The 24,926-nt window shown below is 60.0% G+C and overlaps 2 protein-coding genes across 4 annotated transcripts; one reads left to right on the top strand and one right to left on the bottom strand.

Moving 5' to 3' along the window:
• Positions 1-363: 363 nt before the first annotated feature.
• On the bottom strand, positions 364-6,037 carry LOC123356280. 2 transcript variants are annotated; one of them, XM_044999407.1, is made up of 4 exons: positions 5,924-6,037; positions 5,098-5,212; positions 2,074-3,168; positions 364-642 (listed from the first exon to the last, which is right to left on the bottom strand). In XM_044999407.1, exons 2-4 carry the CDS (start codon positions 5,110-5,112, stop codon positions 442-444), a joined length of 1,311 nt encoding a protein of 436 aa, XP_044855342.1. In that variant the 5' UTR covers positions 5,113-5,212; positions 5,924-6,037; the 3' UTR covers positions 364-441. The 2 variants fall into 2 exon arrangements, with proteins under 2 accessions (XP_044855342.1, XP_044855343.1); XM_044999408.1 differs by lacking the exon at positions 5,924-6,037 and adding an exon at positions 5,703-5,885.
• A 1,302-nt stretch (positions 6,038-7,339) lies between these two features.
• LOC123356283 (P43 5S RNA-binding protein-like) lies at positions 7,340-13,451 on the top strand. Of its 2 annotated transcripts, none has more exons than XM_044999412.1 (9): positions 7,340-7,569; positions 8,038-8,138; positions 8,738-8,831; positions 9,928-10,016; positions 10,363-10,436; positions 10,823-10,903; positions 11,763-12,007; positions 12,232-12,285; positions 12,682-13,451. In XM_044999412.1, the coding sequence occupies exons 1-9, from the start codon at positions 7,408-7,410 to the stop codon at positions 13,000-13,002; spliced, it is 1,221 nt and encodes a 406-aa protein (XP_044855347.1). In that variant the 5' UTR covers positions 7,340-7,407; the 3' UTR covers positions 13,003-13,451. The 2 variants fall into 2 exon arrangements, with proteins under 2 accessions (XP_044855347.1, XP_044855346.1); XM_044999411.1 differs by having other exon boundaries at positions 10,823-10,912.
• The last annotated feature ends 11,475 nt before the right edge of the window (positions 13,452-24,926 follow it).

Here is a 24,926-nt window from a genome sequence, read left to right as displayed (position 1 = left end):
CAACTCTGAAGCATGGGAAGAAAGTTACATGTGTTTAAAGATTCTTCCCCTCAATGAAAGTTTATGGGAGCTCCTCATCCACTCCTCTGCATCCTGCACAGGAGATTCCCACTGACCAGGACAGGGTCATTTCTAAGGCAATAAAATAACATTTCAGGTTGCCCACATGAAAGCAGCAAAGCCACTTTTCTTCAGCTCCTTTAGGTGCTCTGTGCACCCTGAAGCACCATGCGTAGGGTGGGTCATACTGATTCTCCCCCCCACACACACCGTTAGTGGCCCGGAGGCAAAAAGCCAATGAACATTTCATCTAGTGTCACAGCTGCTGTGATCAGTGCAGCTAAGACTTCAAAGGCCCATGCTACAGGAGATCATTCACTTTAATGGTGGGGCTGATCTTTTAATAGAGGTGGCAGCCATCTGTGGGAAGGAGCGTCTCAGCTAGGATTTGGGGGCTGTCTTTTTAACCAACATCTTCAGCTTCTGGAGAGCCCATTGGAGGAACAATGGAGAGAAATCCCCATGCTTGTGCTGAGAGGTCGTAGCCTGGAGGGCGGGTGAGCATCTCAGGTGGGCTGAGGGCATGGTGCTGACCAGTGTCTTCTTCTGAATGGCAGCCACTGCGCTCTCCCGGAGAACAGCCTAGAAGTCCCAAAGGAAAGACAGTTACAGCTCGGAAGGCTGAATTGCTCACAAACCTGAAGAAAATCAGACTATTAGTGTGTCCCAGAGGAGGCTCAAGCACCTACATGGGGAGATGATGCCAAATAGGCTCTTTAACAGATGAGGCATAACCGGTTCTGCAAGCTGATACATTTGGGCTAAAAATAAGGCATTTTTAACAATGCGGGAGATTAACCATTGGAACAATTCGCCTAGAAATGTGGTGGATTCCCCGTCACTTGGAGCCTTCGCACCAAGACCGGATGCCTTTTTAATCATTATGCTGTAGCTCAACCACAAGATCTGGGCTTGATGCATTGAGGGAGGTGCCTGCTGCTAGGCTTGAGGTCAGGCTAGATGATCCAAATGGTCCCTCCTGGCCTTAAAGTCTGGGACTCTAGGAAAGTCAGACTCCTAAGGACTTGTCTACATGGGGAAATTGACCAGCATAGCTACTCCAGAATAACTATTCTGCAATAGCTCCCCATGTGGGACTCTAGTCTGGAGTAAAAATGCCTTTTCCTGATTTAGCTTCATTCACTTTGGAAGCGGCAGGACTGAACGGAGATGTCTAGGTTGTATTTTTGGTCCCATCACTGACTTTCTATGTGAGGCACTCGATTTCCCCCTGGGTACAATGGGGCTGATCTCTGAGCCCCGACCCAGTGGGTGAAATCCATTAGTGTTTGCAAAGGGCTCCCAGCCTGTTCGATGGGCGGTGCTATGAAAGCACTAAATGTTATTCCTAGTCCAGCCTCTTCAGCCTGCTGTGGGGATTGTTACTGTTTATATAGGACTGGGGCCCTGTTGTGGTGGGTGCTGCACAGACGTATATTATGACTCACTCTCTGCCCTGAAGAGCTCACAACCTAAATAGACAAGACAGACAAAAGAAGAGTTGTTATCCCAATTTTACAGATAGGGAAACTGAGGCACACAAACAGGGGATCCTTTTGTGCTGGACGCAGTACGTAAATAGAGTAAGAGGAAATGCCTGACCTGACAAGTTCACATGCTAAATAGACAAAATAACGGGTGGATAAAAGGAAGGATTATTATCCCCATGTTACAAGTGGGGAAACTGAGGCACGGAGTAAGCTTGAGCAACTTGGCCAAGCTCACACAGGGAATCTGGGGCAGAGCCAAGAACTGAACCCAGATCCCCAGCCTAAACCACAAGGCTGTCTAATCCCGCCTTTCCCCTAGCAGGGGATAGATTTGCCTCTTCTTACTGGTCAGGGATGAGAGCTGCCAACAGCCAAGGCCTGACACAGCTGGAGGGAGGGGAGTTCTTTGTAGAGAGAGAATGACATCCTGCTACGTTTGTACAGGCTGCCCAGACTCTATGGTGATGGCCATATTCGAAATGCAGCTGCCGAAAAGCATACAGCTTCCCAGTGGTTTCCTTACCTTTCTTGCTAAGGCCTGTGCCCTGGAGTCCCCGGAAGGGCAGAGGCAATAATTAGAAAAGACCCTCTTTGCCTTGGAGAAGACGGTCCCCTGTGTGTCTGCTCCCCACTTGTGACAGCTGCTGAGCGTCTGCCTTAGCTCCTCCTCCAGCCCCTTCAAGTCAGGGGGTCCGAAGATCCTGAAGCCCCCCAGGCGATGAATTGTGTCATCGTTGCAGAGCTGACAGGCAGGGTTGGGACGAAGCCACCCGCTGGGCCCAGGCTCTGTCCTTGTCTTGTGAGAGGTTTCAGATGAGGGATTGAACTGCTGTGCTCCAGGGAAATCCAAGCTGGGACAGCTGGTCAGCCAGGAGAAGGTGATGCCTCTTGGAGGGAAGGACCGGGAAGCCCTACCTGACGAGGGTGGCACTTCCTCGTCTCTAACCCACAGGCTGCCCCATCCCTCCTGCAGCAGAAGGTCCCCGTCCTCTCTCGGCTGATTGAAATCGGTCTCAGGCAAAATCTTCTTATCCACGCCGGGTGATGCTGTCGCCCCCTGCTGGTCCCGCTCATACCCACCCTCTGTGTCATCTTCACCTCTGGAATGGCTCTTTCCCCCTATCAGGCACCTGATGACGTTGTAGCTCCTCTGGTCCCCGGGCTCTAGGGTCTTCGCTAGGCTGGCTTGCGGTTCATCCTCTGTGGCCAGCAGGGCCTCTTTGGTTGAGGTCCCAGACGGCGAGCGTGTGGCCGGCTCTGCACCCTTTGCCTCAGGGACTCCCTCTTCCGAGCCCCAGCAGCTGGCTGGCGAGTCAGAGCCGGCGTTCTGCTCGGCAGCCACGATTCTGGTCTGCTCCCCCAAAGTCCACACCGCGTCCAAGAGGTCGCACATCAGTTTCATGAGGCGCTCCAGGCTGTCAACGTTCTGGACCCAGGGCAGATGTTCCCCTGGAGCCTTTGGGACCATGGGGTGGCCTGCTTCGGGCGAGGCCTCCTCCTCCCCCTCTCCGCTGAGGTTTAGCACCGGCACCCCAATGCCGTCGTCATGGCTGTCAGTTGACGTCATCTCCATGTGTTTGTCCTTTTCTATGTCCAACTCTTCGATATCTTCTATGACCTGAGGGAGAGGAACAAACCAGAGGAGAGCTCCAGGTCAGGTCAGGAGACACAGGGCTTGGAGAAGCAGGGGGGTCAAGTGTGTAGCACAGGTCAGGGGACGGGCATGTCTGTGCTACAGGCTGGAGACATCCCAGTCACAAGTGAATCTATCCTTCCAAAGACAAAGGACTTCACCTCTGTTAACTGAGATAGCATTAGGACTTCCAACCTCTCTAGGCCAGTGGGGAGGTGGAGGAGGGACTCCAGGACCCAGCCAAGCTACACAAATAGGCAGCGTTATGGCCAATGAAATGCAAGGAAAAGGCCTCCCCTGGAGAACGCCAAGGAAAATAAACTCAACTAAAGGCCCAGTTGTGTCAGAAGGGTGTGTGTGTGTGCGTGTGTTAAATGGCTGCTTTCCCCAGTGACTGATCACAAGGTGTGTGTGTGTGTGAGTGTGTATGTGTGTGTTAAATGGCTGCTTTCCCCAGTGAGGTCTCATCTGGAATACTGTGTCCAGTTTTGGGCCCCACATTACAAGAAGGATGTGGAAAAATTGGAAGGAGTCTAGCGGAGGACAACAAAAATGATTAGGGAGGCTGAAGCACATGACTTACGAGGAGGGGGGAACTGGGATTGATTAGTCTGCAGAAGAGAAGAATGAGGGGGGATTTGATAGCTGCTTTCAACTACCTGAAGGGGGGTTCCAAAGAGGATGGATCTAGGCTGTTCTCAGTGGTGGCAGATGACAGAACAAGGAACAATGGTCTCAAGTTGCAGTGGGGGAGGTTTAGGTTGAGTATTAGGAAACACTATTTCACTAGGAGGGTGGTGAAGCACTGGAATGGGTTACCTAGGGCGGTGGTGGAATCTCCTTCCTTAGAGGTTTTTAAGGTCAGGTCTGACAAAGCCCTGGCTGGGATGATTTAGTTGGGATTGGTCCTGCTTTGAGCAGGGGGTTGGACTAGATGACCTCCTGAGGTCCCTTCCAACCCTGAGATTCTATGACTGATTTTGTGTGCGTGATGGCTGCTTTCCCCAGTGACTGATCACAAGGTGTGTGCACACACACACACATCTTCCACTGGAGCTCAGGGGATTTGAGACCCAGTGCAAGAGCAATTCCCAGCTGCCTGGGTGACCTTCAGCGTCGGAAGGACCAGTCTGAGCCATTCATACATATTGCTGGGCCGTGACCTGGACATCACTCAGTGGAAACACAGCAGCAGCTGGGAATGCAAACAGGATGTGAAGGGCATGAGGAACAGGCTAGGAAATAGCTCAGAGAATATCCTAAAGCCAAGATGGGGATCAATGGGGTGGCCTGAGCTGGAGCCGTCTGGTTAGTCCTGGCCACTCCACCTCAGCTGGGGCAAAGCCGATGGAGAAAGGGGTTCAGACCCAGGCGCTCTGGAGAGGCTGAATGGGCGAGGAACTAGCAGGGGAGGCAGCTGGGAAGTTCGCTCTGCTACGTGGGCTGCCACGCTTCGGAACTGAGGCCCACCGCGGCACGACCTTTGCCCTCTGACATCAGAGATGTGAGAGGCGAAGTCAGAAGCGGGAGCCGTGACAAGGGTTCCGTCCCCACCTCCAGCGCTGACTCGGCCCGGGCGGGTCTTTTCCTCAGTTTCCCCATCTGTAGGACGAGGGCGATCCCCAGCTCCTCCTCCTCTCTGCCCCCTGCCCCTGGCCTTATTGGAAATCCTGGGAGGTGGGCGCATGGAGCTGGCACCAGGAAAGTAGCCAGCCTAGTGCCTGATGGGACTTTGGAGGAGTCTGGCCCCAGGCCCTGCAGCGCAGTGGGGCCAACAAAAGGAGACCCACGACTCATGCTTGAGTCTCAGGCTTAGGCCTAGACAGTAAACGGCCCCCCTGCTTCCCTCCATCCCTCCCAGGATCCTCTGTGGCTCCATGGCCACTGCACAGCTTAGCCCAAGCAACTCCTCACCAGCTCCCCTTCCATGGTGGCTGTATCACTGCGCCGGGCTCCAGCCGTGACGAGGTCCAGCGCGGTGTGCTCGGGATTCTCAGCTCCACACCAGGACCACGAAGATATCCTCGCCCTGCAGAAGGGACTGGGATCAGTGAAAGGGGCTGGGGCACCATCCCCTGAGCCGTGGGGGCAGCATGCCCCAGTCTCCAAGGCTCATTCCATTTTGGGGCTCCCTGTGGAGGGTCCCGAGGTGGTGGCCAGTTAGCGGCAATTGTGATGGCAGCTTTGGCGGTGGGGCTGCTGGCCCACTGGGCCAGCACGCACCCAACTCACCGATGGCCAAGCACAGCAGGATCCCTGGGAAGGTTATGCCTTGATTGGGGCTCCGTGTGGGTGCGGGAATCCACCCACAAGGGATGGCTTGCAGGCTCTGGGCCTGGTTCCAAGCTGGTGATCCAGTGGCAAATAATCTCCTGATCCCATTAGTGCCTGAGCCATCCCCTCCCACTAATAATTGGCATGTTTTCAACGCAGAAAGAAGGGGACTTGTGCTGCCATTTGCATGTGTAAACCTCTGTTCGTTAATGAACGAATTAATGCCCACAGCAGGTCAGCATTACCAGCCCCGTGGGGAAACTGAGGCACAGTGCTACTAGCCCCCAAGTCGCTCAGCGAATCAGTGTCAGAGGCAGGAATGGAACCCAGGAGTTCCTGGCTCCCGGGCCTGTGCTCAGATCACTAGGGTGGGACGAACGCTGAGCACTGCAATCCATGTCCCTTTAACCCCCGGGCTGCTGCAGATCAGAATCCCTGTCCCTCTCCCACTCTCACTGCCAAGCACCTGCTTCCCAGCTCCTTCCTTCATCCTCAGCCAGCAGAGCAGGAGACAACCTCCCCCTGCCCCCCCAGCCTGACATCACAAAGGGGCAGGCAAGCCTCCCCATAGGGTGCTGTCTCCATAGCAAAACCAGGGTTCTCTCTATGATGTGTATTACATTAGCACCTTGAGCCCTCTGTGCTGGTGCTGGGGGGAGCTCTGTTGAGCTGGGTGATGCAGGGAGAGCCCAGCTCGACTCCCAAGAGCTCAAGCAGAGATCCCCACAGGTATTTAGGTGCCTAACTCCCATTGAAATCCATAGCACTCAGGCACCTAAATACCTCTGAGGATCAGGGCCTTACAATCCAGCTGTATAACAGATAGGAAGAGAAACAGCAGGAGAGGGATTTACCCGACACCTGCAGGGCTTGTCATGCCAGTAGCTCGGAGCCCTGTACAAAGGAAGTCAGTATCGGTTTATAGGGAGAGAAACTGAGGCACAGAGCGGGGAAGGCACAGTCACCAGCAGGCCAGTGGCAAAGCTAATGGGTCGTCTCGATGATCACTTCAAAAGTTTTTTTTCTCCTGCTGATGACAGCTCATCTCAGTTGTTGGTAGGGCTACTCCCACCTTTTCATGTTCTGTGTGTGTATAAATATCTTCTTGCTGTATGTTCCAGTCTGTGCATCCGATGAAGTGAGCTGTAGCCCACGAAAGCTTATGCTCAAATAAATTTGTTTGTTAGTCTCTAAGGTGCTACAAGTCCTCCTGTTCTTTTTGCGGATACAGACTAACACGGCTGCTACTCTGAAAGCTGGGGATAGAACCCAGCTGTCCCTAGTCACCTTAACCACTGGCCTATGCTGCCTTATCACACCAGATGGGCCCAAGCTGAGAATTCCTGACTCAGAGTCCAACCCCCAGCCCTAGAACAGGGAGGTGTTTGAGGTCCTGCAGATCCTCCCCTTAGGCTGGGGGGGGGGATCCTTTAGCAGTGGGCGGGCGGAAACCCAATAGGTAGAACAGGGAGGTGCTTGGGGTTGGTTTGATCCATTTAGATCCCTAGCTGAGTTTGGATTATGTGCACCTGCAGGGGTGGGGCTGCTCAGAACCAACTTGCAGGAGGAGTTGGGGGGGTGCTGCTTCGGACCCATCTCCCCCAACAGGGGCTTCTATAGGTGCAGCGTGATCCCTCGTGGAGTTTTCAAAAGCACCTAACTCCCCTTGAAGCTAATGGGAACAAGCCACCTAAACCCCTGCTCCCCCAGGCCCTCTGCTTTCAAGCCTGCTGCAGGGGATGCCGAGTCCGGCTCCACCCCTGCCAGCTTTCCACTAATGATGTGAATACATTAACCCTGCTCCCCCGCTCAGCCCCCGATTGATGGGATGGGAGTCAGCTGCAGCCCCCTGGGAGGCTGAGAGTATAAAGATGGCAGCTCAGCAACAAACTGAGGGGCTATAGGGTATTCCAGGCAGAGGGAGGGGTACTGCTGCAAAACCCCAACCCCATGGCTGAAGCAAGGCTGCAGAAGGAGGTGGCTGGGGGAAGCAGCACCTCCCTTGGGGTTGCTTTGGCCTCTGTCTGCTTTACCTGCCCCCACAAGGAGTGTGGTGCTGTGTTTGGCAAGGAGAGGCGGCTGCAGAAGCATCTTGCTGTGCATGTGGGGGAGGTAAGAGGGGGACCCCCTGGGAAGGTGGGGAGAGGGCTGCCCTGCTCAGTGGTTCCCAAGAGCCTGTTACCTGGGCTCCTTGTGGCAAGGAGCCCTGGAGCTGCCTGAGTCAGCCCATGGCTGACCTGTCTGAGCAGGTGGGTTGGCTGCTTCTCTTCATCCTAGAAGTAACAAAGATCTAGGCAGGTGGAGGAGCTGTCTCAGAATGGGATGGGGGGGACAAGCTGATTAACCCTTTGTAAGCCTGGGCTGTGGCACTCCTGAGTAGCAAAGCCATGGTTGGATGGCCCCCTTAGTGCCAGGCTACCAGCCCTCCTGCATTGGGTGTCTTGTCTCAGCCACGTGTTGGTCTGGGACTTCTTTCATTTCTCCCCCCCTCAATCATTGTAACGCTGTACGTGGCCTGTCCCTGAGTGTGAAGGGGCCGGGGAGGCTGGCGCAGTCCCTCACCAAGGCGTCTCTCTGCAGACAGCTCCGCTGAGTGACCAGGACGGCCGTGGCAAGGGATTCCGCTGCAGAAGCTCCCTGCAGACGCCCAAGCTGCAGCAGGGTGATGCCAGGCTGAACAGGTAGGGCAGGGGGATTGGGGGCCTGACCAACAGGAGGGAGGAGAGAGAAAGGACAAGCCACCAAGGGGGTCTAATGGGCCTTGGTGATGCCTGGTGGGGCTCTCAGAGCAGCAATGAGCCTGTCATTGCTGGTGAGCCCCCTGGGGAGGGGAGCAGGAGGTTGGATTGCCCTGGTGCCATGTGAGATCTGGGCCCCATTGTGCCCGGTGCTGCACTCCCACATAGTGGGAGAATCCCTGCTCTGGAGGGGATAAGTGTAAATGACAAGACTGACAAAGGTGGAAGAGGGAAACTGAGGCGCACAATGGGGAAGGGAGTTGCCTGAGGTCACGCAGCAGCTCAGTGGCAGGCCTGGGAGTAGAACATGGTCACTTGCCTCCCAGTCCAGTGCCCTACCCACTAGGCTGGGCTGCCTGCCACTGACCTGGCCAGGCTGTGGGCTGAGCTAGTACCCAGAACACCCTCCTGACCTATCCCTGCCTTGTGTTAACTACACACCCCTTTCCTTTGGCTAACTGGCCTGGGCTGTACTAAGCTGGGTTCATGCCAGCTGGCTTGGTGCTAACACCTGTCTATCAGCTGTCTCCACATTTCTCCAGCTGCTTGGATGCGGACTGCAAAACTGCCTTGGTGCCCAAGAACCATCTGCCAAAGCACTGCAGGGCCCAGCATGGTGCAGAGAAGTCCTTCCAGGTAGGAGATGCTGGTGGCAAGGTGTTAATGAGGTGGGGTCAGGGAGAACAGCTGAGTAGTGGGTGGGGGGGTGTTCTGGTCACAGGTGGCTCCAATGGGCTCTTGGACTCTGACTCCTGTCAGGTCTGAGATCCCCAGTGCTGATGCCTGGGCCATCCCTTTCACTCCAGGGGCCTGGAGGGCCATTGCTCTGGTAGCCCAGATAGCCCCCTAGGCACAGGGTGTGATGCCAACGAAGTCCCTTCTCTGGGCTGACTCCCCTTCTCCTAACAGTGATGGGAGCAGCACCTGTAGGGTGGGGCTTCATCTGCTGGGTGACCCTGATGGGGTGTGAGCCTTGGCAGTGGGAGCTACCCCAGGGGAGAGGGGGTGGGGATCGTCCCAGTGCCCCTCTCCTGGTGCATGAGTCTGGGGGGGGGGAACCTCAGCACTAGCCAAGCTGGGAACAGTGGGACTTGGGGGCAGGACTGGGTTCTGGGTCTCCTGAGGCTGGGGGAGTCTGTTCCCCCTGTGAACACACGAGGGCGCCAGAGGTCATGGCTCTGGCCGCACTGTAAGATGCCAAGGGAAGGCTCTGCAGAGAAGGCCCCTGGCAGGAGTGTGAAATGCTCCTCCCCAGAGGCCATCCAGTGGGCCTGGAGAAGTGATTCCCCTCTGCCCTTCCAGGGCCAGCGAGCCTGGCTTGTTACCCCTGCCTAGCCCAGCATGGGCCGGAGCCGCGGGTCCGTTCTCTGACCCTGCCTGGCCTTGCAGCCTGTCGGCATTTGCAGGGCCACTGGTCGGCTCAAAGTGCCTGAAAATGGCTAGTGGAGAGAGGAGAAATTCTCCCCGCTGTGCTGGCTGCTCTAAATGGCACCAGCAGATGTTTGATTCCCTGCTGCAAATGTTGACAGGCTCCTGTTAAACTGCTCAGAGCTCCCTGATCAACCCCTGGGGCATCCATGCTGCTAACACCCTTCCAGAGCCACCCAGACCTGCTTGGTCTGGTGCATGAGAGGCCCTGGGCTGGGGAGCACTGGGAGGCTGGAGGGGAGGGGGATTGAAGTGCATCATGGGGGTACTGGGTCTGTCTGACTTGTCTGTCCTGCCCCTCCAGTGCAGCTACCAAGGCTGTGAAAGCACCTTCAGGAAAAAGAAGGCCCTCCGGGCCCATTGGACCGAGCACACCACAGTGCTGCCGTTTGTGTGAGTGTCTCCTGTGCCCCTCAGGTTGGGGGTGGCCGATGACAGGAGACTCCCCCTGGCTTCAAGCACCTCCCAATGCGAGAGGCTGGCTGAGCTGGCCCGTGCCAATGGCTGCTGAGTGCCAAGGATTTGCCATATCTGGTATTGGGCGCTGTCCCGGGCCGGATACTGAAGCTAGCTGGGCCACTGGCCTTCTCCAGCATGGCACAGCCTATCCACTGGCCTTTCCCCTTCCCAATTCACTGCCACCCATTGGCTGGGTCTCTGGCCTAGCCTGGGACGTGCCCTTTCAGATACAGGGAGAGCCCTGCCCCCTCCCCTCACGAGTGGGGTGTGCTTCGTTCAGGTGCCAGGAGCCCGGCTGCACCATGAAGTTTGCCAGCGCTGCCAAGAGGAAAGCTCACCAGAGGAAACATGCTGGTGAGCGGCTTTGCCTGGAGTGGGTGGGGGAAATGTTGGGGACCTGCTGAATGGGAGGCTGTGGTTGCTGGCTTGACTGTCTGTGGCTCCCTGTCCACTGTGGACCTTTGCACCAGCCTCCCCGGGCTGGGATGGGGACATCCCTGCCAGCTCCTGCTTCTCACTGGCACAGCCCCCCCCTGGCTGCAGGGTGGCAGTGCCTGGAGAACTAGCACTGGGCTGAACTCCATGGTGGGAGGTGCCCTGCTGGAGTGTGGCTCTGAGCACAGGGCACTAGTGCCGCAAGCCAGGCTCAGCAGCCACCTGGAAACTCCTGGGGTGGCTCCTTCCAGCCCCGTTCAGCATCTCTCGGCACATGCTGATCCTCCTCCATGTCAATCTTCCAGGATACCTGTGCCCCAAGCAGGACTGCGGGACTGTCTCCTCCACCTGGACGGAGCGTCAGAAACACCTGCAGCAGCATCCTGGTAAGGCAGGTGTGTAGGGGAGCCCCTCCCCACATGCGATCTGGGTACTGGATACCAGTCGGCCTGCATTTCCCTGGGCAAGCACTGAATGGGTGGCATGCCAAACCAATCACTTGTTTGTAATATTAGCAGGCTGGGAGGTCACCTTCCCAGCCCCGGCAGGTCTCCCTTCTCCATGCAGTGTGACTTGAGAAGCCCAGGGCTTCCTTTCTCTCCTCATCAAGGTCTCCCTTTCTCTGCGCATCGCCAGTAGGGGTGGGGGCCATGAATAGCTTGTGGGGGTGACTCATAGTGGAGGCAAATGATGGGGGACCTGGTGGTAGGTCAAACCCCAGTGTCCTGCTGACCATCAGTCCTGGATGGTCTGTCTGCACCTGGCATCCTTGTACCGTGTTCTCCTGGTGGGGCTTCCACCTCGCTTTGGAAGCTGGTGCTAAGAGCGGGATTGGCCGCCTCCCCCAGGCAAGCAGAGACCATTGAGTCCTAAGTCTGCCCTGCTGTGACTAGTCAACCTGCCCATCCTCTTCTGACCTGTGGCCCTCCTGGGGCAGGTGAGGGCTTTCAGCTGCTGCCACTGCCCTGCCTTGGCCCCCATGGAATCCAGAGCCCCATCGGATACTGGTTCCACTGGCCTGGGGCTAGTCCTGTGTCACTCCAGCCAGTAGAACTTGTCCCATCAGAGACGGATCCCTCAACTCCCAAGTAACTTCTGCTGACTGAGCTGGAATCGGTCACCCTCTCCCTGCACCTCCTCTCTGGGGAGGGGGTGGGGGTATGAATCCCTAGAACTCCCAGGAAGCACCAGGGTGATGGGGTGTTGGGTGCTGTCTGGGAGCTCAGCCTGTGCTCTCCCGCCCAGTGGAGTACAAGTGCCAGCTGTGCCCGAAGATCTTTAAGAAGCCGGGTGGCCTGCGGTGGCACAAGTCCTTCCACAGCCAGCAGAAGCGGGCCCTGCCGAAGCCAACGTGGGCGTGCCCCAAAGCTGACTGCCAGGCCTCTTTCACCACCATCTTCAACCTGGAGAGCCACATCCGGAAGGTGCATCTGCAGCTGCTGAAATATCGTTGCTACTTCACTGGCTGCGAGAAGGCCTTTGCCATGCGGGTAAGGAAGCAGCGGGGTCTCTAGGCACTGGGGGTGGGGTGAGGGGGGCTGTGGGTCATAGAGCTGGCTCTAGGCATTTCTACTAGCTGCAGCAGAATGGTTTGTATATGGAGCTGGTGGAAAATGGGCTTTTTTCCCCATGGGAAAGTTCTAGGAAGGGGGGTGTCTCTAACTGGGGTGAGCAGGGATCTGTGCTGGGTGACTCACTCCTCTTTCCTTGGCAGGAGAGTCTAATCCGGCACCTGACAGTCCATGACCCCACAAAGAAGAAACTGAAGGTAATTGGCCTATGCCAGAGTGGGTCAGTCACGGGCCCTTCCTGAAGTAGCAAAATCTCACTTAAGCTGGGGTCTGGTCCCAAACAGGAGGGGGGCCTCCACCCTTCTACCCCCGTGGGAAGTGGGGTGTGACCCCCCCATTGCTCAAACATGGTTAGCTGGGAAAGACCCTCTAGCATCAAACCACCATAGGAGTGGCCACGGGGGGCATCTGCCCTGAGCACTCTGGGGGTGCAGCTCCACTGGCAGCGCTTGCAGTAGAAGCTTGTGGGGGAGAGGCAGACGTTGCAGAGGGTGGGGGGGGGGTGTGGCTGAGCTGGGGAGCAGGGCCTGGGGTGGGGAGCCCGTGAGGCCTGAGGGGGAGCAAGGCCCTGATGCCCACTAATCTCTCTGCAGCCCCAGCGCTGCCGGCCCAGCAGGAAGAACCAGCAGCGGCTGGGCGCCCGGCGGCGGGTGCTGGTGGAGGAGAACCTGAGCCGGCTCTTCAGCCAGAAGCTCTACGTGCGGCTCAAGCGCAGCCGCTCGGGCTTCCCGGCGAGGGAGGACGGCCCCGGGCGCCTGGGCCACATGCTGCTCCTGCGTGTCAAGGCCAAGCTGGAGAGCGACCTGTCGGGGCTCTTCAACGAGCGCCCCGGCCGCCATGCTGTGGAGCCCGAGGTGAACCTCAGCACCCTCTTCCAGCTGCCCCCGGCCACCGGGCCGCAGGGGGTGGCTTAGAGCCAACATCCCACCTGGGGAGAGGCCGCCGGGCACTGAGCAGGGGGCCTGGAGCTCACAGGCTGGGCCATACGCAGTGTTCAGCTGGTATTTGCTTTAACTCTTAATCCCCTCCTGGAATGGGTGGAGGGGGAAGCTCCCTGGGGCAGAAAGAAACTGGCCCAGCCGGGCAAACAAACCTCCCTTTTATGTTGAGTTTTTCCCCCTGGTAGAGGGTCTCCTGAGTTTAAGCAGGGGGCAGGGCTGTCCCCGACCCCAGCGAGTGGGTGGGGTTCTTCCTGCGAGGACGGGCTGGCTTTGGGGGGTGCCTGGCCTGTGCCCACCTGCAGGTGTGACGGGTGGGCCAAGCGCTTCCAGCTGGTGCTGCTGTGGGCAATAAACGCTTGCTGGAAAGCTGAGCCCTTGTCTCCTCTGGTCTTTCCTCCTCTTACCCCTGCCAGGGCCTGGGGGGGGGCACCAGGTGCTAACCACACCCCCAGCTGTGTTCCTAGGGCAGGGGGGTTGCCTTGGGCTCTTCCTGGGCAGTGTTAGCAGGAGCTGCTATGGATAGAGCCAGCCCCAAGCCCTGGTGGTCATGGAGCAGAGCTAGAGCCAGCAGCCATTCCTGGTCCGATGGTACAGACTGACCTCTCCTGCCTCTGGCGGGGTCTCCAGCTCCACCCTCTGAGGAGGCAGGGGCCATGCTGCACAGGTAAAGCCCCCTATAGATCACCCAAGGGAAGTGGGACCCTATGCTGGGGCAGGGGGTAGCTCCCTGGGGCAGGGGCTCTGGGGGTAGGGAGTGGCTGGCAGGCTGGCTGCTGCAGCTGCGCAGTGGAGTGGCAGTGAGGGCGTGGATGGTGGTGGATCCAGCTGTGACACACCATGAAGCAAGACCTCTCCTACCTGTCCAGCCCCATATATGGGTCCTGGGGAGTGGGATTCTGCAATCGGGGGGGAACAGCCCCTGGCTGCAGCCTGGGTGAGCTGTCTCATGCCACCTCCTGTGCCCGTTCTGGTGCATGGAGCCAGGCACAGACACAGGCCGGCTTGGGCCCTGCTCGGGGAGGAGGGGAGCTGAAGTCGGTAGTCCCTGGAGTGCCCAGCAAACAGCTCTGCCCTAAATGCTCATTTGCTGAGCAGTGAGTAGGATCAGCTGAGTTGGCAGGAAGGGGGGAGGGGTGGGATGCCCAGCACTGCTCTGCAGCTGGGGAGGGCTGAGTGCAGTGCAGGAGCCTGGTGCTGAATGATGCCCCCATGCTCGGACAGAGCCTTCCCTGGGAGCCCCTTCGAGCTCTCCCCTCCCTGGCCTGCTCCCCCAGGGGGCTGACCTAGCCCAGGACCCCCCCTCACTAGGCATTGCGAGGGGGTGGGCCAGGCTGGCAGCCTTGATGTGAACATGGAGCCCCATTAAGCTGGGGCTCAGCCCCAAAGGGCAGCCGAGCTGAGGGGCCCAGGGAAGGACTCGGTGCTGCCGTGAGGAGGTGCCTGTGGGGCATTGTTGCTCCTGCTGTAGCAAGGGTCTGCAATCCGGCTTGTGCTGCTCTGGCTGCAGGGCAGCCTCCTGCCTGCTCCAGCACAGAGGGGTCTGTCTCTAGGGTGGCAGTGGGTGTAGGCTGAGTTCTCCCCCCACCCCCGCTCCCTGAGCAAGAGGCAGTGGGGGCATCCCCCTGAGCCCTGGTCCATTCCCTCTCCAGAGTCCCCAAGGCAGGTGACTCAGTGCAGTGGGGGTGGCTGCCTCTGACTCGGCTCTGGCAGGGAGGGGACCTGACTTCGGTCTGGGGCCAGGAGGCTGCTGCAGCAAGAGGCCCAGCTGCTCTGCTGTATCTGGGCACTGCTCTTCTTCCCGCCCCCTTGGCAGGGGACAAAGTGCCACCCCTAGGGTGAGACTCCCACCCCCAGGGGGCCAGCAGAGAGCAAGTGGGGAAATCAGGACACTTGTGGGGGGGAGCATGGGGGGGCAGGGGTGTGTATAGGTGCCTCTAAGCGGCTGTCTGGTCACCCTAGGAGGTCTTCTCCCCCCTCCCCGGTACAGCTCACAGCTGCAGAAGTGCAGAGCTGATGCTCCTCCAGCCTGACCCACAGCTGTGCCCTCTAGTATCCCAGAGCGGGGCTGTCTCCTACCCCCTGCTCTTAGCAAGTGCCTGCTCAGCGTGGAGCTGGGCCCCAGGGCTTTGGACAGATGTGAATTGGCACATGGGCTGGTGTCAGGGAAGTATTCCCCATGGCAGTGCCCAGCCTGAGGGGGCAGTACAGGGGAGGGTGTTGCATGCTCCTAGAGGCACTGATCCAACCTCACAACACTCCATGGGGGGCTGGATACGCAGAAATCGCTTCCCTTCAGTGCTGAAACGCAGCCCCCTCTGGGCTGGAGCAGGGCAGCTTGCAAACAGCGCACAACGATGGTGCCTGGCTGTTTGGGACAGGAAGTGAAGAATGGCCATAGCTGGTGGGTGGGGGTTTGGGGGCAGGGCTTGCAGTGGAATGGGGCTGGGATGTGGGGTGTGACAGGGTGGAAGGGGCTGGTAGTGTCAGTGCAGGGAAAGGGTGAATGCCAAGCACCTACTCTCCTTACAGCCTGGACACACACCAGCAGAAAGAGGAGGGGGAGGGGGATAAGAGGGTGGGGACTTGAGGGGGGAGTATGGGGACAAGGATACTGTGAGAGGGGGATGGGGAGGGAGCTAGGGCGTGGACCAGGGAGGCTGTGTGTGTGAGAGACGAGCACTTGTCTGTCAGGGGCTGGTATGCAGGTGTGGTTTGAGAGTGTGGGGGAGGCTGGGGAGGGTGCATAGGGGGCTGGGGCAGTGAGAGGTGTGTGGGGAGGATGTGGTGGGGCTGGGGTGTGCATGGGAGATGGGGGGTGCATAGGCATGGCTAGGGGTGCATGGGGGTTGCAGTGGGCATGGAGGGGTGCATGAGGAGCTGCAGGGTGCATGGGAGATTGGGGGGGGTACAAGGGGGCCTGGGGGTTGCAGTGGGCATGGCAGGGTGCATGGGAGATTGGGGTGTGTGTGCATATGGCTGGCTAGGGGTGCAGGGGGCCCTGGGGGTTGCAGGGTGCATGAGGAGCTGAGGGGTGCATGGGAGATGGGGGTGCTACAAGGGGCTTGGCAGGGTGCATGAGGAGCTGCGGGGTGCGTGCTGTGTAGCAACACCTCTGCCCTGTTCACTGGTCTCAGTGGCTCCCCCAGGCAATGGTGTGGGGGGACGGGGGAGGGCTGGAGCTGCTTTCTGGGCACATCCACATACGTACCCCCCCCCTGTGTCAGGGAAGTGCTGAGCTCTCCTGGGATGGGCAGCACTTGGCAGGAGCCGGGGCAGCTCCGAGGGGGGGCCGCACTTTGCAACTAATGCAAATAGGCCTGGCATTTGCCTAGTGGTTTGGAAACGGTCCCACCCTCCCTCGCTCTGGCACCTGCCCAGCTCGGGCTTTAGGGGCTGCAGGGCCGACTTGCCATTTAACCCTTCGCTGGTGCCGTGCTCCAGCCGGGCGAGGATCGAGGTGCGTCGGCTGGGCGGGGCGGGGCCGGCACTGGCATGCAGCAGGGTGTCTCGCCTCAGCCCTGACGGACGGCTGCACAGCCCTGCGGGGTTGGTGTGAGGAAACGGGGCTGAGCCCACTGGATTCACTCCACTTGTGCCTCTAAGGGCGCGTCTACATGGCAGCTGGGTGTATGCGTCCCACCTGGCCTAGCACCTGAGAACCAACCTCCCCAGCCCCCATGGTACACGTGCAGCCAGGTAGCCCAACCTGCTGCCTGTGGTTCTGCTGCCATTTTTTAGCCCGCCAGCGCGTCTGCCCGGTGTGGACGGCTCCTAGGAGCCAGCACCAAGTCCATAGGGCAAGCGCATAACTCCAAACAACCCTCATACCCTTCCTGTGGCCACGTACAGCGCCTAGCGCACAGGGGTCCTGTGGGCCCTACAGTCATACAAAGAGTAACAACACTCAGCATGGGGGGGGGTGTTTTGCCCCTCTCAGAAGCCCCTGCCCTCGGTGAGCAAACGGAGAGGCTCTGGGCAGAAGAGAATTCGCTCCCGAGCCCCATTATGCAAAGGCAGGTGGTCCGGGCAGGCCCCTGGGCGCCGTACGGAGTGGAACACGCTGCAATTACTCCAGCCTTTGTTTGCTTTCACGGTCGGATTCTTTTTCCTTTTAAAGGCGGCGCGTGCTGGGAATTGGACGCTTTCAGGTGGTTGTTATGGTTTTTAAAGTGGTTTTGCCCAGCTCCGGGCGTTTGCTGCCGCGGGCCGGGATCAGGGCTGAACTCGGGAGCAGGACGGGCCCCGGAGAGTCCTTGGGGGGGGGGAGAGCGCCAAGGAAAACCTCTCCTTGCAGTCAGCGCGGGCCCCAGTGCAGGGGGCTCAGTAGGGGGCGCTCTCCCCTGGCAGTCAGTGCTGGCCCCAGTGCAGGGGGCTCAATAGGGGGCGCTCTCCCCTGGCAGTCAGTGCTGGCCCCAGTGCAGGGGGCTCAGTAGGGGGCGCTCTCCCCTGGCAGTCAGCGTGGGCCCTAAGGCCAGTGCTGTGCTGAGGGAAAGGGGGGGTCACCACTTGCCCCAGTGGGGTGCTAGGGGGCGCTGTGCTGCAGGGAGCAGGTTAGGGGCTCGCTCCCCTCCCAGTCAGTGGTGGCTTGTGGTGCCAAGGTGCCAAAGAGCCAGGGGGGCTGTCTCCATCCGGGGCCCTTTCCAGGCTGGTGCTGGGAGGAGGGGGTACAGCCCTGCCCTATGGATAAGCCCCCCCCCATGATGGCGGGGGTTGTCACCACCCCCAGGGCTCCCCCCTCTGAGCCCAGCACGAGGCTGAGATTTCTGTTCCCAACCCCTGGCTGGAGCCCAGCCCAGATGTGCATGTCCCTGCCTGGCCGGAGCCCTGAGTGTGATCCATCCTGACAGCTTGGGAAGCTTCCCAGCTGCCCCCAGGTGAGAGCTGGGCCTCAGCACAGCACAGAGCCCTGGCCAGGGGCCAGCTCCAGCCACAGTTGCTCCCAATCTGTCAGCCAGGGAGGCTGGTGAGCAGAGGGGCCCAAACCACAGGGGGCTGGTGGGCTGGTGCCGGTGAGGGGGTGGGCACCAGGTATGCGCTCGGTGCTGCAACGAAGGACTCACTATGCTACCTCCTGGCGCTGCCGTTGCAAGATCCAACGTGCACGTGCCCCTGCTGCCCCGGAGCCGACCAACGGGCCCATCTACCCCGGTATCCTGCCCCAGAGCCAGCCAATGGGCCCATCTACCCTGGTATCCTGTCCCGGAGCCAGCCAATGGGCCCATCTACCCCGGTATCCAGCCCCTGCTGCCCCGGAGCCGACCAACGGGCCCATCTACCCCGGTATCCCGCCCCTACTGCCCCAGAGCTGACCAACGGGCCCATCTATCCCGGTATCCTGTCCCGGAGCCAGCCAATGGGCCCATCTACCCCGGTATCCTGTCCCGGAGCCAGCCAATGGGCCCATCTACCCCGGTATCCCACTCCTGCTGCCCCGGAGCCGACCAACGGGCCCATCTACCCTGGTATCCTGCCCCGGAGCCAGCCAATGGGCCCATCTACCCCGGTATCCCGCCCCTGCTGCCCCGGAGCCGGCCAACGGGCCCATCTACTCTGGTATCCCCCATCCCTGCTGCTCTGGCTCAGCCCAATGGGCCCATCTTCTCCTTCCCCGAGACTGCAGCAGTAGGCAATTGCTGCTGATGTGGAAGGCTGCCCTTCTCTCTGCCACAACAACCCACAATGCACCTGGCCAAAGGCACAGCGGGGCACATGGCTGGAGCATCAGTTCCTTCCTGACCCCTTGTGCCCTGATGCCTGAGAGCTGCTTCCCCGTGAGCTGACCCCGCCTTGCATAGCGACAGATGTTATTAATAGCCGGAGAACCAGCCTGCCGGGATCTGTCAGTGACCTCTCCCTGCAGTGGAGCGCACAGAACTGAGCCGAGCTCTCTTTTGTTGGTGCTCAATGTACTGTCCTGAAATCCCAACCCCCGGCTCTTTGAGGTGTGGCTGGAAACACAGAGCCCTAGATGGTCCCTCGTGATCTGCACTGTTAATGGCGGGGGGGTGGGGGAGAGAGAGACACACACACACTTGGTCCTGCTTCTTTTTGCAGTGCTGGGATCTCTCCCTGAAACGTCTCACCCCGGTGGGGTACCCCAGGCAGAGTGCACTGTGCTCTGGCCTCAGTCCGGGGTGTGCCTTGGAGAGACACTGGCAGGGGGTGGGACTAGGGTGACCAGACAGCAAGTGTGAAAAATCGGGGCAGGGGATGGGGGGTTATACGCGCCTATGTAAGACAAAGGCCCAAATATCGGCACTGTCCCTGTAAAATCAGGACATCTGGTCACCCTAGTGTATACAGGACCCAGTGTTCCTGGGGGACATCGATGGCACCCAGTGCAGTGCGTACAGTGCCCTGTGTCTCTGGGGGGGGAGCATTGATGGCTCCCAGTGCAGTGTGTACAGTGCCCTGTGTTTCTGGGGGGGGGGCATTGATGGCTCCCAGTGCAGTGTGTACAGTGCCCTGTGTCTCTGGGGGGCTTTGATGGCTCCCAGCGCAGTGCGTACAGTGCCCTGTGTCTCTGGGGGCATTGATGGCTCTCAGCGCAGTGCGTACAGTGCCCCGTGTCTCTGGGGGGGGGGGGGGCTTTGATGGCTCCCAGTGCAGTGTGTACAGTGCCCTGTGTCTCTGGGGGGCTTTGATGGCTCCCAGCGCAGTGCGTACAGTGCCCTGTGTCTCTGGGGGACATTGATGGCTCTCAGCGCAGTGCGTACAGTGCCCCGTGTCTCTGGGGGGGGGGCTTTGATGGCTCCCAGTGCAGTGTGTACAGTGCCCTGTGTCTCTGGGGGGGCATTGATGGCTCCCAGCGCAGTGTGTACAGTGCCCTGTGTCTCTGGGGGGGGGGGGAGCATCGATGGCTCCCAGCGCAGTGTGTACAGTGCCCTGTGTCTCTGGGGGGCATTGATGGCTCCCAGCGCAGTGTGTACAGTGCCCCGTGTCTCTGGGGGGCATTGATGGCTCCCAGCGCAGTGTGTACAGTGCCCTGTGTCTCTGGGGGGCATTGATGGCTCCCAGCGCAGTGCGTACAGTGCCCTGTGTCTCTGGGGGGCATTGATGGCTCCCAGCGCAGTGTGTACAGTGCCCTGTGTCTCGGGGGGGGGAGCATTGATGGCTCTCAGCGCAGTGTGTACAGTGCCCTGTGTCTCTGGGGGGGCATTGATGGCTCCCAGCACAGTGCGTACAGTGCCCCATGTCTCTGTGGGACATCAATGGCTCTCAGCGCAGTGCGTACAGTGCCCTGTGTCTCTTGGGGTGGGGGCATTGATGGCTCCCAGCGCAGTGCGTACAGTGCCCTGTGTCACTGGGGGACATCGATGGCTCCCAGCGCAGTGTGTACAGTGCCCTGTGTCACTGGGGGACATCGATGGCTCCCAGCGCAGTGTGTACAGTGCCCCATGTCTCTGGGGGACATCGATGGCTCCCAGCGCAGTGCGTACAGTGCTCTGCAGTGTCACTGGGGGGGGGGGATTGATGACTCCCAGCGCAGTGCGTACAGTGCCCTGCAGTGTCACTGGGGGGGGGTTTATGGCTCCCAGCGCAGTGCGTACAATGCCCCGTGTCTCTGGGGGACATCGGTGGCTCCCAGCGCAGTGTGTACAGTGCCCTGCAGTGTCACTGGGGGGGGGGGATTGATGGCTCCCAGCACAGTGCGTACAGTGCCCCGTGTCTCTGGGGGACATCGATGGCTCCCAGCGCAGTGTGTACAGTGCCCCATGTCTCTGTGGGACGTTGATGGCTCCCAGCGCAGTGCGTATCATGCCCAGTGACTCTGACCCAGCCTCCCCCCTCCCGCACAGTTACAAAGATCACCTGGCTCCATCAGGTCGATGGCCGACCAGGGGATGCTGCAGCCCGGTGATGAGTAGCTGCCGAGCTCCAGCCCAGCTCCAGACCCCGGTCCCCACTTCAGCACAGGGGCGTGCGGAGCACAGACCTGCTCCTCCCGGGAGCCACCCTCCGAGCTGCTGCTGAGACAGCCTGAGCCTCCCTGTGGCGTTGCTCCCCCGGCCTACGAGTGGAAGTAAATATCAATGTGACGTGACACATGAGACGATGGAAAATTCCTAGCCCAGGCCGGAGACGCTAATGCAGCCTGATGGGCCCTTGCTGCCTCCTGGCTCCTGGTACTTTTCCGTAACCCAGCCCTGACTCAGCTCTGCCCATGGGAACGCGCCTGCCCCCGCAGAAACACAAGCCACCCCCGGCTCTGAGGGGCCACCCGGGCACTGCCAGACCCGCTCTTGGCCTCTTGTTACTGGTCACCCACCTCAGCTCCGCCGCCTGGCCTGGCACCCGTGAGGGCCCCCCCCCAGCTCCGAAGCCATGCAGCCACCCCTGGGGGGTGGGAGGGTGGCTGGGCTCCACCTGGAGCCACAAAGGGTCTCCATGTAGCGTGGGACGGCTCGGGCCAACCCAACAGGCCCTGCACTCCCGGGAACGGTGCCCATGTGCCACCCACTCTGGGATAGTGGCCATCTGGCTTCTGTGAGCAAAGCTGGGAGCCAGAATGGAGACGGGGCGGGGTGGGGGGGGTCATGTCAGGGGCTGAGCCAGCCCCAGAGCCAGGAGAAAGCAGGAGCGGGCAGGGAAACCTGCTGCGTGGCCAAAGAGAGCAGGGCATGTGTGCCGCCTCCTGGGGAAACTGAGGCACTGTGGAGGGCAATGAGGCATTATGGCCTCGGTGCTGGGGGCTCTTGGTTTAGCCGAAGCACAGGGCTTGGGTGCTGCCCCAGGGCCAAGCCTCCCCCGGAGTTTGGGCTGGGCGAGCCCGTGGGAACAGCCACAAGGCCCCTACAGGGTTCCTGGCTCAGCTGCAGCCCCTGGTGGAGACGAGCCAGCAGGAGGGCTCGGAGGCGGGGCGTGGGGTGTAATGGGGCCAGGGCAGGTCGTGGGCGCTGGCCTCCGAGCAGCCCAGGGCAGCAAGCCAGGGGACTGGGAAAGCAGCTGCTGGAGGAAGCTGGGGGCTGGAGGCCAGGATGCCGGGGTCCCCAGAGGCCTGACCTGGGCTGGCTCTCCGGCCAGCACAATGCACTTCCACGCAGGCAGTTCTAGTCTCTGCCCTCCCACTCCGCTCAGCATGGCGGGGTGGTGAACGGGGCCCTGTGCCACACAGCAGCGCCCCCCGCTTCCTGGGCAGCCAAGCAGTGCCCCTGCTTCAACACCATGACACCAGCACAGGGGTATGGCCTGTTCTGACATGCGGCTCGGCCAGTAGCCACAGGCCTGCGCTGTGTCTCCATCCATCTGCACCAGTGTACGCAGAGCGGGTGGATCTCTGGGATCGCCCGCCCGGGCGGTGCCTGGGCTTGGCTCGCCCTAGCACGGATCAGCACCAGTGGACTGCGTGTGGACGGGGAGCCCTGCCTCCCAGGTGTCTGTGGGCACCTTTGTGCCTCAGTTTCCCCATCTGGGGGATGTTGATGCCGACTTGCCTCCTAGGGTGAGCCGATGGTTGGTTGGTGCTTTGTTGCGGTAGGATGCCTGTCACTCGCTGTTATATTGGGGAGCTGTCTCCTCTGTCGGGGTTTCTCCTTCCTTGCAGGAACGTGCCTGTTCTCAGGCCAGTCAGCCTCTCAGGGGTTTACCCAGCCCCTGTCGACCTCGTTAGCGGGAGAGACGTGGCGTGTAATTGCCAAGCGGCTGCCTGGGCTCTGAGCTGGCTTCCATCTCATTGACTCCAGGGGGGAAGGATCTGCTCCAACAGCCTCCAGCGGGTAGAGGAAAAGGGGCGGTGGGGGCAGGTCACGCTCCAGCCGCATCCATCCCAGGCAGTGCCCTGTGCTCGCTGCCCAGGGGGAGGGCCAGGCGGCTGCAAACGGACGTGGTGTCTGAACGCCCTGGAGACGGATTTAATGCGATGTCCGTTCCGCCGAGCTCATTCCCCTGCTGTGAGTCACAGCGCTGATGGCTGGGAAACGGAGCCGTTCCTGCTGCTTTCACTGGGTTACAGAGGGAGGTTCGTAACAATCCCACTAAGCTGGGACATGGGACCTACCCAGTCCAAGGCCCGGCTCAGAACCCCACGGGGAGGCTGGAATCTGAACCCAGATCTGAATCTGGGGCTCGGGCCTGTGGTGCCATAACAGCCAAAGGGAAGGGATGGTGACTTGTTAACCCTGGAATACAATGTGGGGGGGTGTATTGCCCGGCTTCCGGAAACAGGGACAAGGACACGAGGGGCCTCGCCACAGACATTGAGTCCAAACAAATCGCATGTGTGGGTGTGTTTGGGGGGGGGGTCGCTCTGCTTCGGGGGGGGGCGTCTGAGTGTATGGAGGGGGTATATTTCTGTGTGTGTGTGGTGGGCAGGTCTGTATATGTACATTTGCACACGTGTGTGCGTTAGTCCTACCCCAAAGGACAGGCTGAGCCGGGGTGTTCCTCACAGCAGGGATCAGAGCCCGCCACACGCCGCAGTGGGAGCCAGACACCCCAGGAGCATAATACAGGCCCAGCTGGGCTGCGGCACACAGGCCACCTACGCAAGTGGGATCCAGACTTCTCGCCATCAGGCCCGCTGGGCTGGAGGCCACGCTCTCCGTGTATGTGTATCACACACCCAGCTGGGGCAGAGGGACATTGTTCAAATGCCCAGGTTTACCATCTGTGCACAGCTGGAATGCCCAGGATTGCCATGCACACACAGCGGGCACACCTGGGATTACCATGCACACACATCTGGAATGCCCAGGATTAGCAGACGTGCCCAGCTGGAACCCCCAGAAGTACCATGCTCACACTGCGGGCAAACCCGGGATTACCAGACGTGCACAGCTGGAACACCCAGGAGTACCATGCACACACAGCAGGCACAACCGGGATTACCAGATGTGCACAGCTGGCCTCCAGGCTGGGATACCTGCATGACCCAATCAGGAAAACACACAGACTCCCAGTGGGCAGAGAACGCTGGCCAGCGCCACTCAGCACATGCCCAGTGCCACCCACTGCAGGCACCTGCCTCATCCAGCCCCCGCCCCATTTTATCTTGCGGCCCAGAGGAGCTGCCCATGCCCGGGCCTGTGCCGCTCATGTCACAGCGCAGTGAGACGAGCTCTCTGCTGTCAAGGAGCCAGCCAGGGCCCCTCAGCGCCGTCAGCGAGGGAGCCAGGATGTCGTTTGCTCCGGGCGGGGTGGGGCTATGAAATATTTGGGGAGCTTTGTATGGCTGCAGCGCTCGCTGAGGCAATCTCGCCAAGGGCGCCTCTTCGCCATAGGGCAGGGCAGTGCCCCACGCCAGTCTCTGGGAGGTGCTCTAGGCACAACGACCCAGTCACACCTTGGCCTTTCCACCCAGCTGTGGCAGTGGGTTTCCTGGTGGGGGGGGGGCGGAGAAGGGCAGCGCAGGGCCGAGCATGCTGGTCCCAAAGGCTAATCAGCCTCCCCACCCCCAGTCCCTACCCCAAGGCTCAGCGGGTGGCCGGTTTCAGTGGGGCGCAGGGCATTTAGGGGAGAGGTACCCACTGCGACAGGGCACAAGCCCTAGTCTGGCGCCAATGGCCTTCCTGTGCGTGTAAAGCCACCTGGCAGCTTGGGCGCATCATCACGCCTCACTGGGACACGACGTGTGGGGGCTGCTGCCCATCCCCTGGCCCTGAGGTCACAGGGGCTCTGGCCCGCCTGCTGCCTCAGTTTCCCCAGCTGGAAAATTCAAACGGCACATGTCAAAGGTGGGTTTTAACCCCCCGCCCTGCCATCCCAGTTCAGAGGGGGTCCAGGTGGGGAGGGGCACGCTGGGCCATTACAAAGGGAACGGTCACTGGAACCCCCCAGGCTTGCCAAAGTACGGGGCGCGCGTTAGGGCTGACGTGCCAACACCTGCCCAGCCACTGGGGGCCAGCGCAAACAGCAGTGCTCCGGAGCAGCGTGGGCTGGGTAACGAGTGAGCGCAAATG

The sequence above is a fragment of the Mauremys mutica genome, chromosome 25 (assembly GCF_020497125.1).
Source record: "Mauremys mutica isolate MM-2020 ecotype Southern chromosome 25, ASM2049712v1, whole genome shotgun sequence".
Lineage (NCBI taxonomy): Eukaryota > Metazoa > Chordata > Testudines > Geoemydidae > Mauremys > Mauremys mutica.
This window is presented reverse-complemented; position numbering and strand designations above follow the sequence as displayed.

Coding starts and splice junctions, on each gene's coding strand:
- LOC123356280 (XM_044999407.1), bottom strand. Junction 643..2,073: donor CACAGGCCTTAGCAAGAAAG/GTAAGGAAACCA, acceptor TGGGACTTCTAG/GCTGTTCTCCGGGAGAGCGC.
- LOC123356283 (XM_044999411.1), top strand. CDS start 7,408: ATGGCTGAAGCAAGGCTGCAGAAGGAGGTGGCTGGGGGAAGCAGCACC. Junction 10,017..10,362: donor ACCACAGTGCTGCCGTTTGT/GTGAGTGTCTCC, acceptor TGCTTCGTTCAG/GTGCCAGGAGCCCGGCTGCA. Junction 10,437..10,822: donor TCACCAGAGGAAACATGCTG/GTGAGCGGCTTT, acceptor TCAATCTTCCAG/GATACCTGTGCCCCAAGCAG.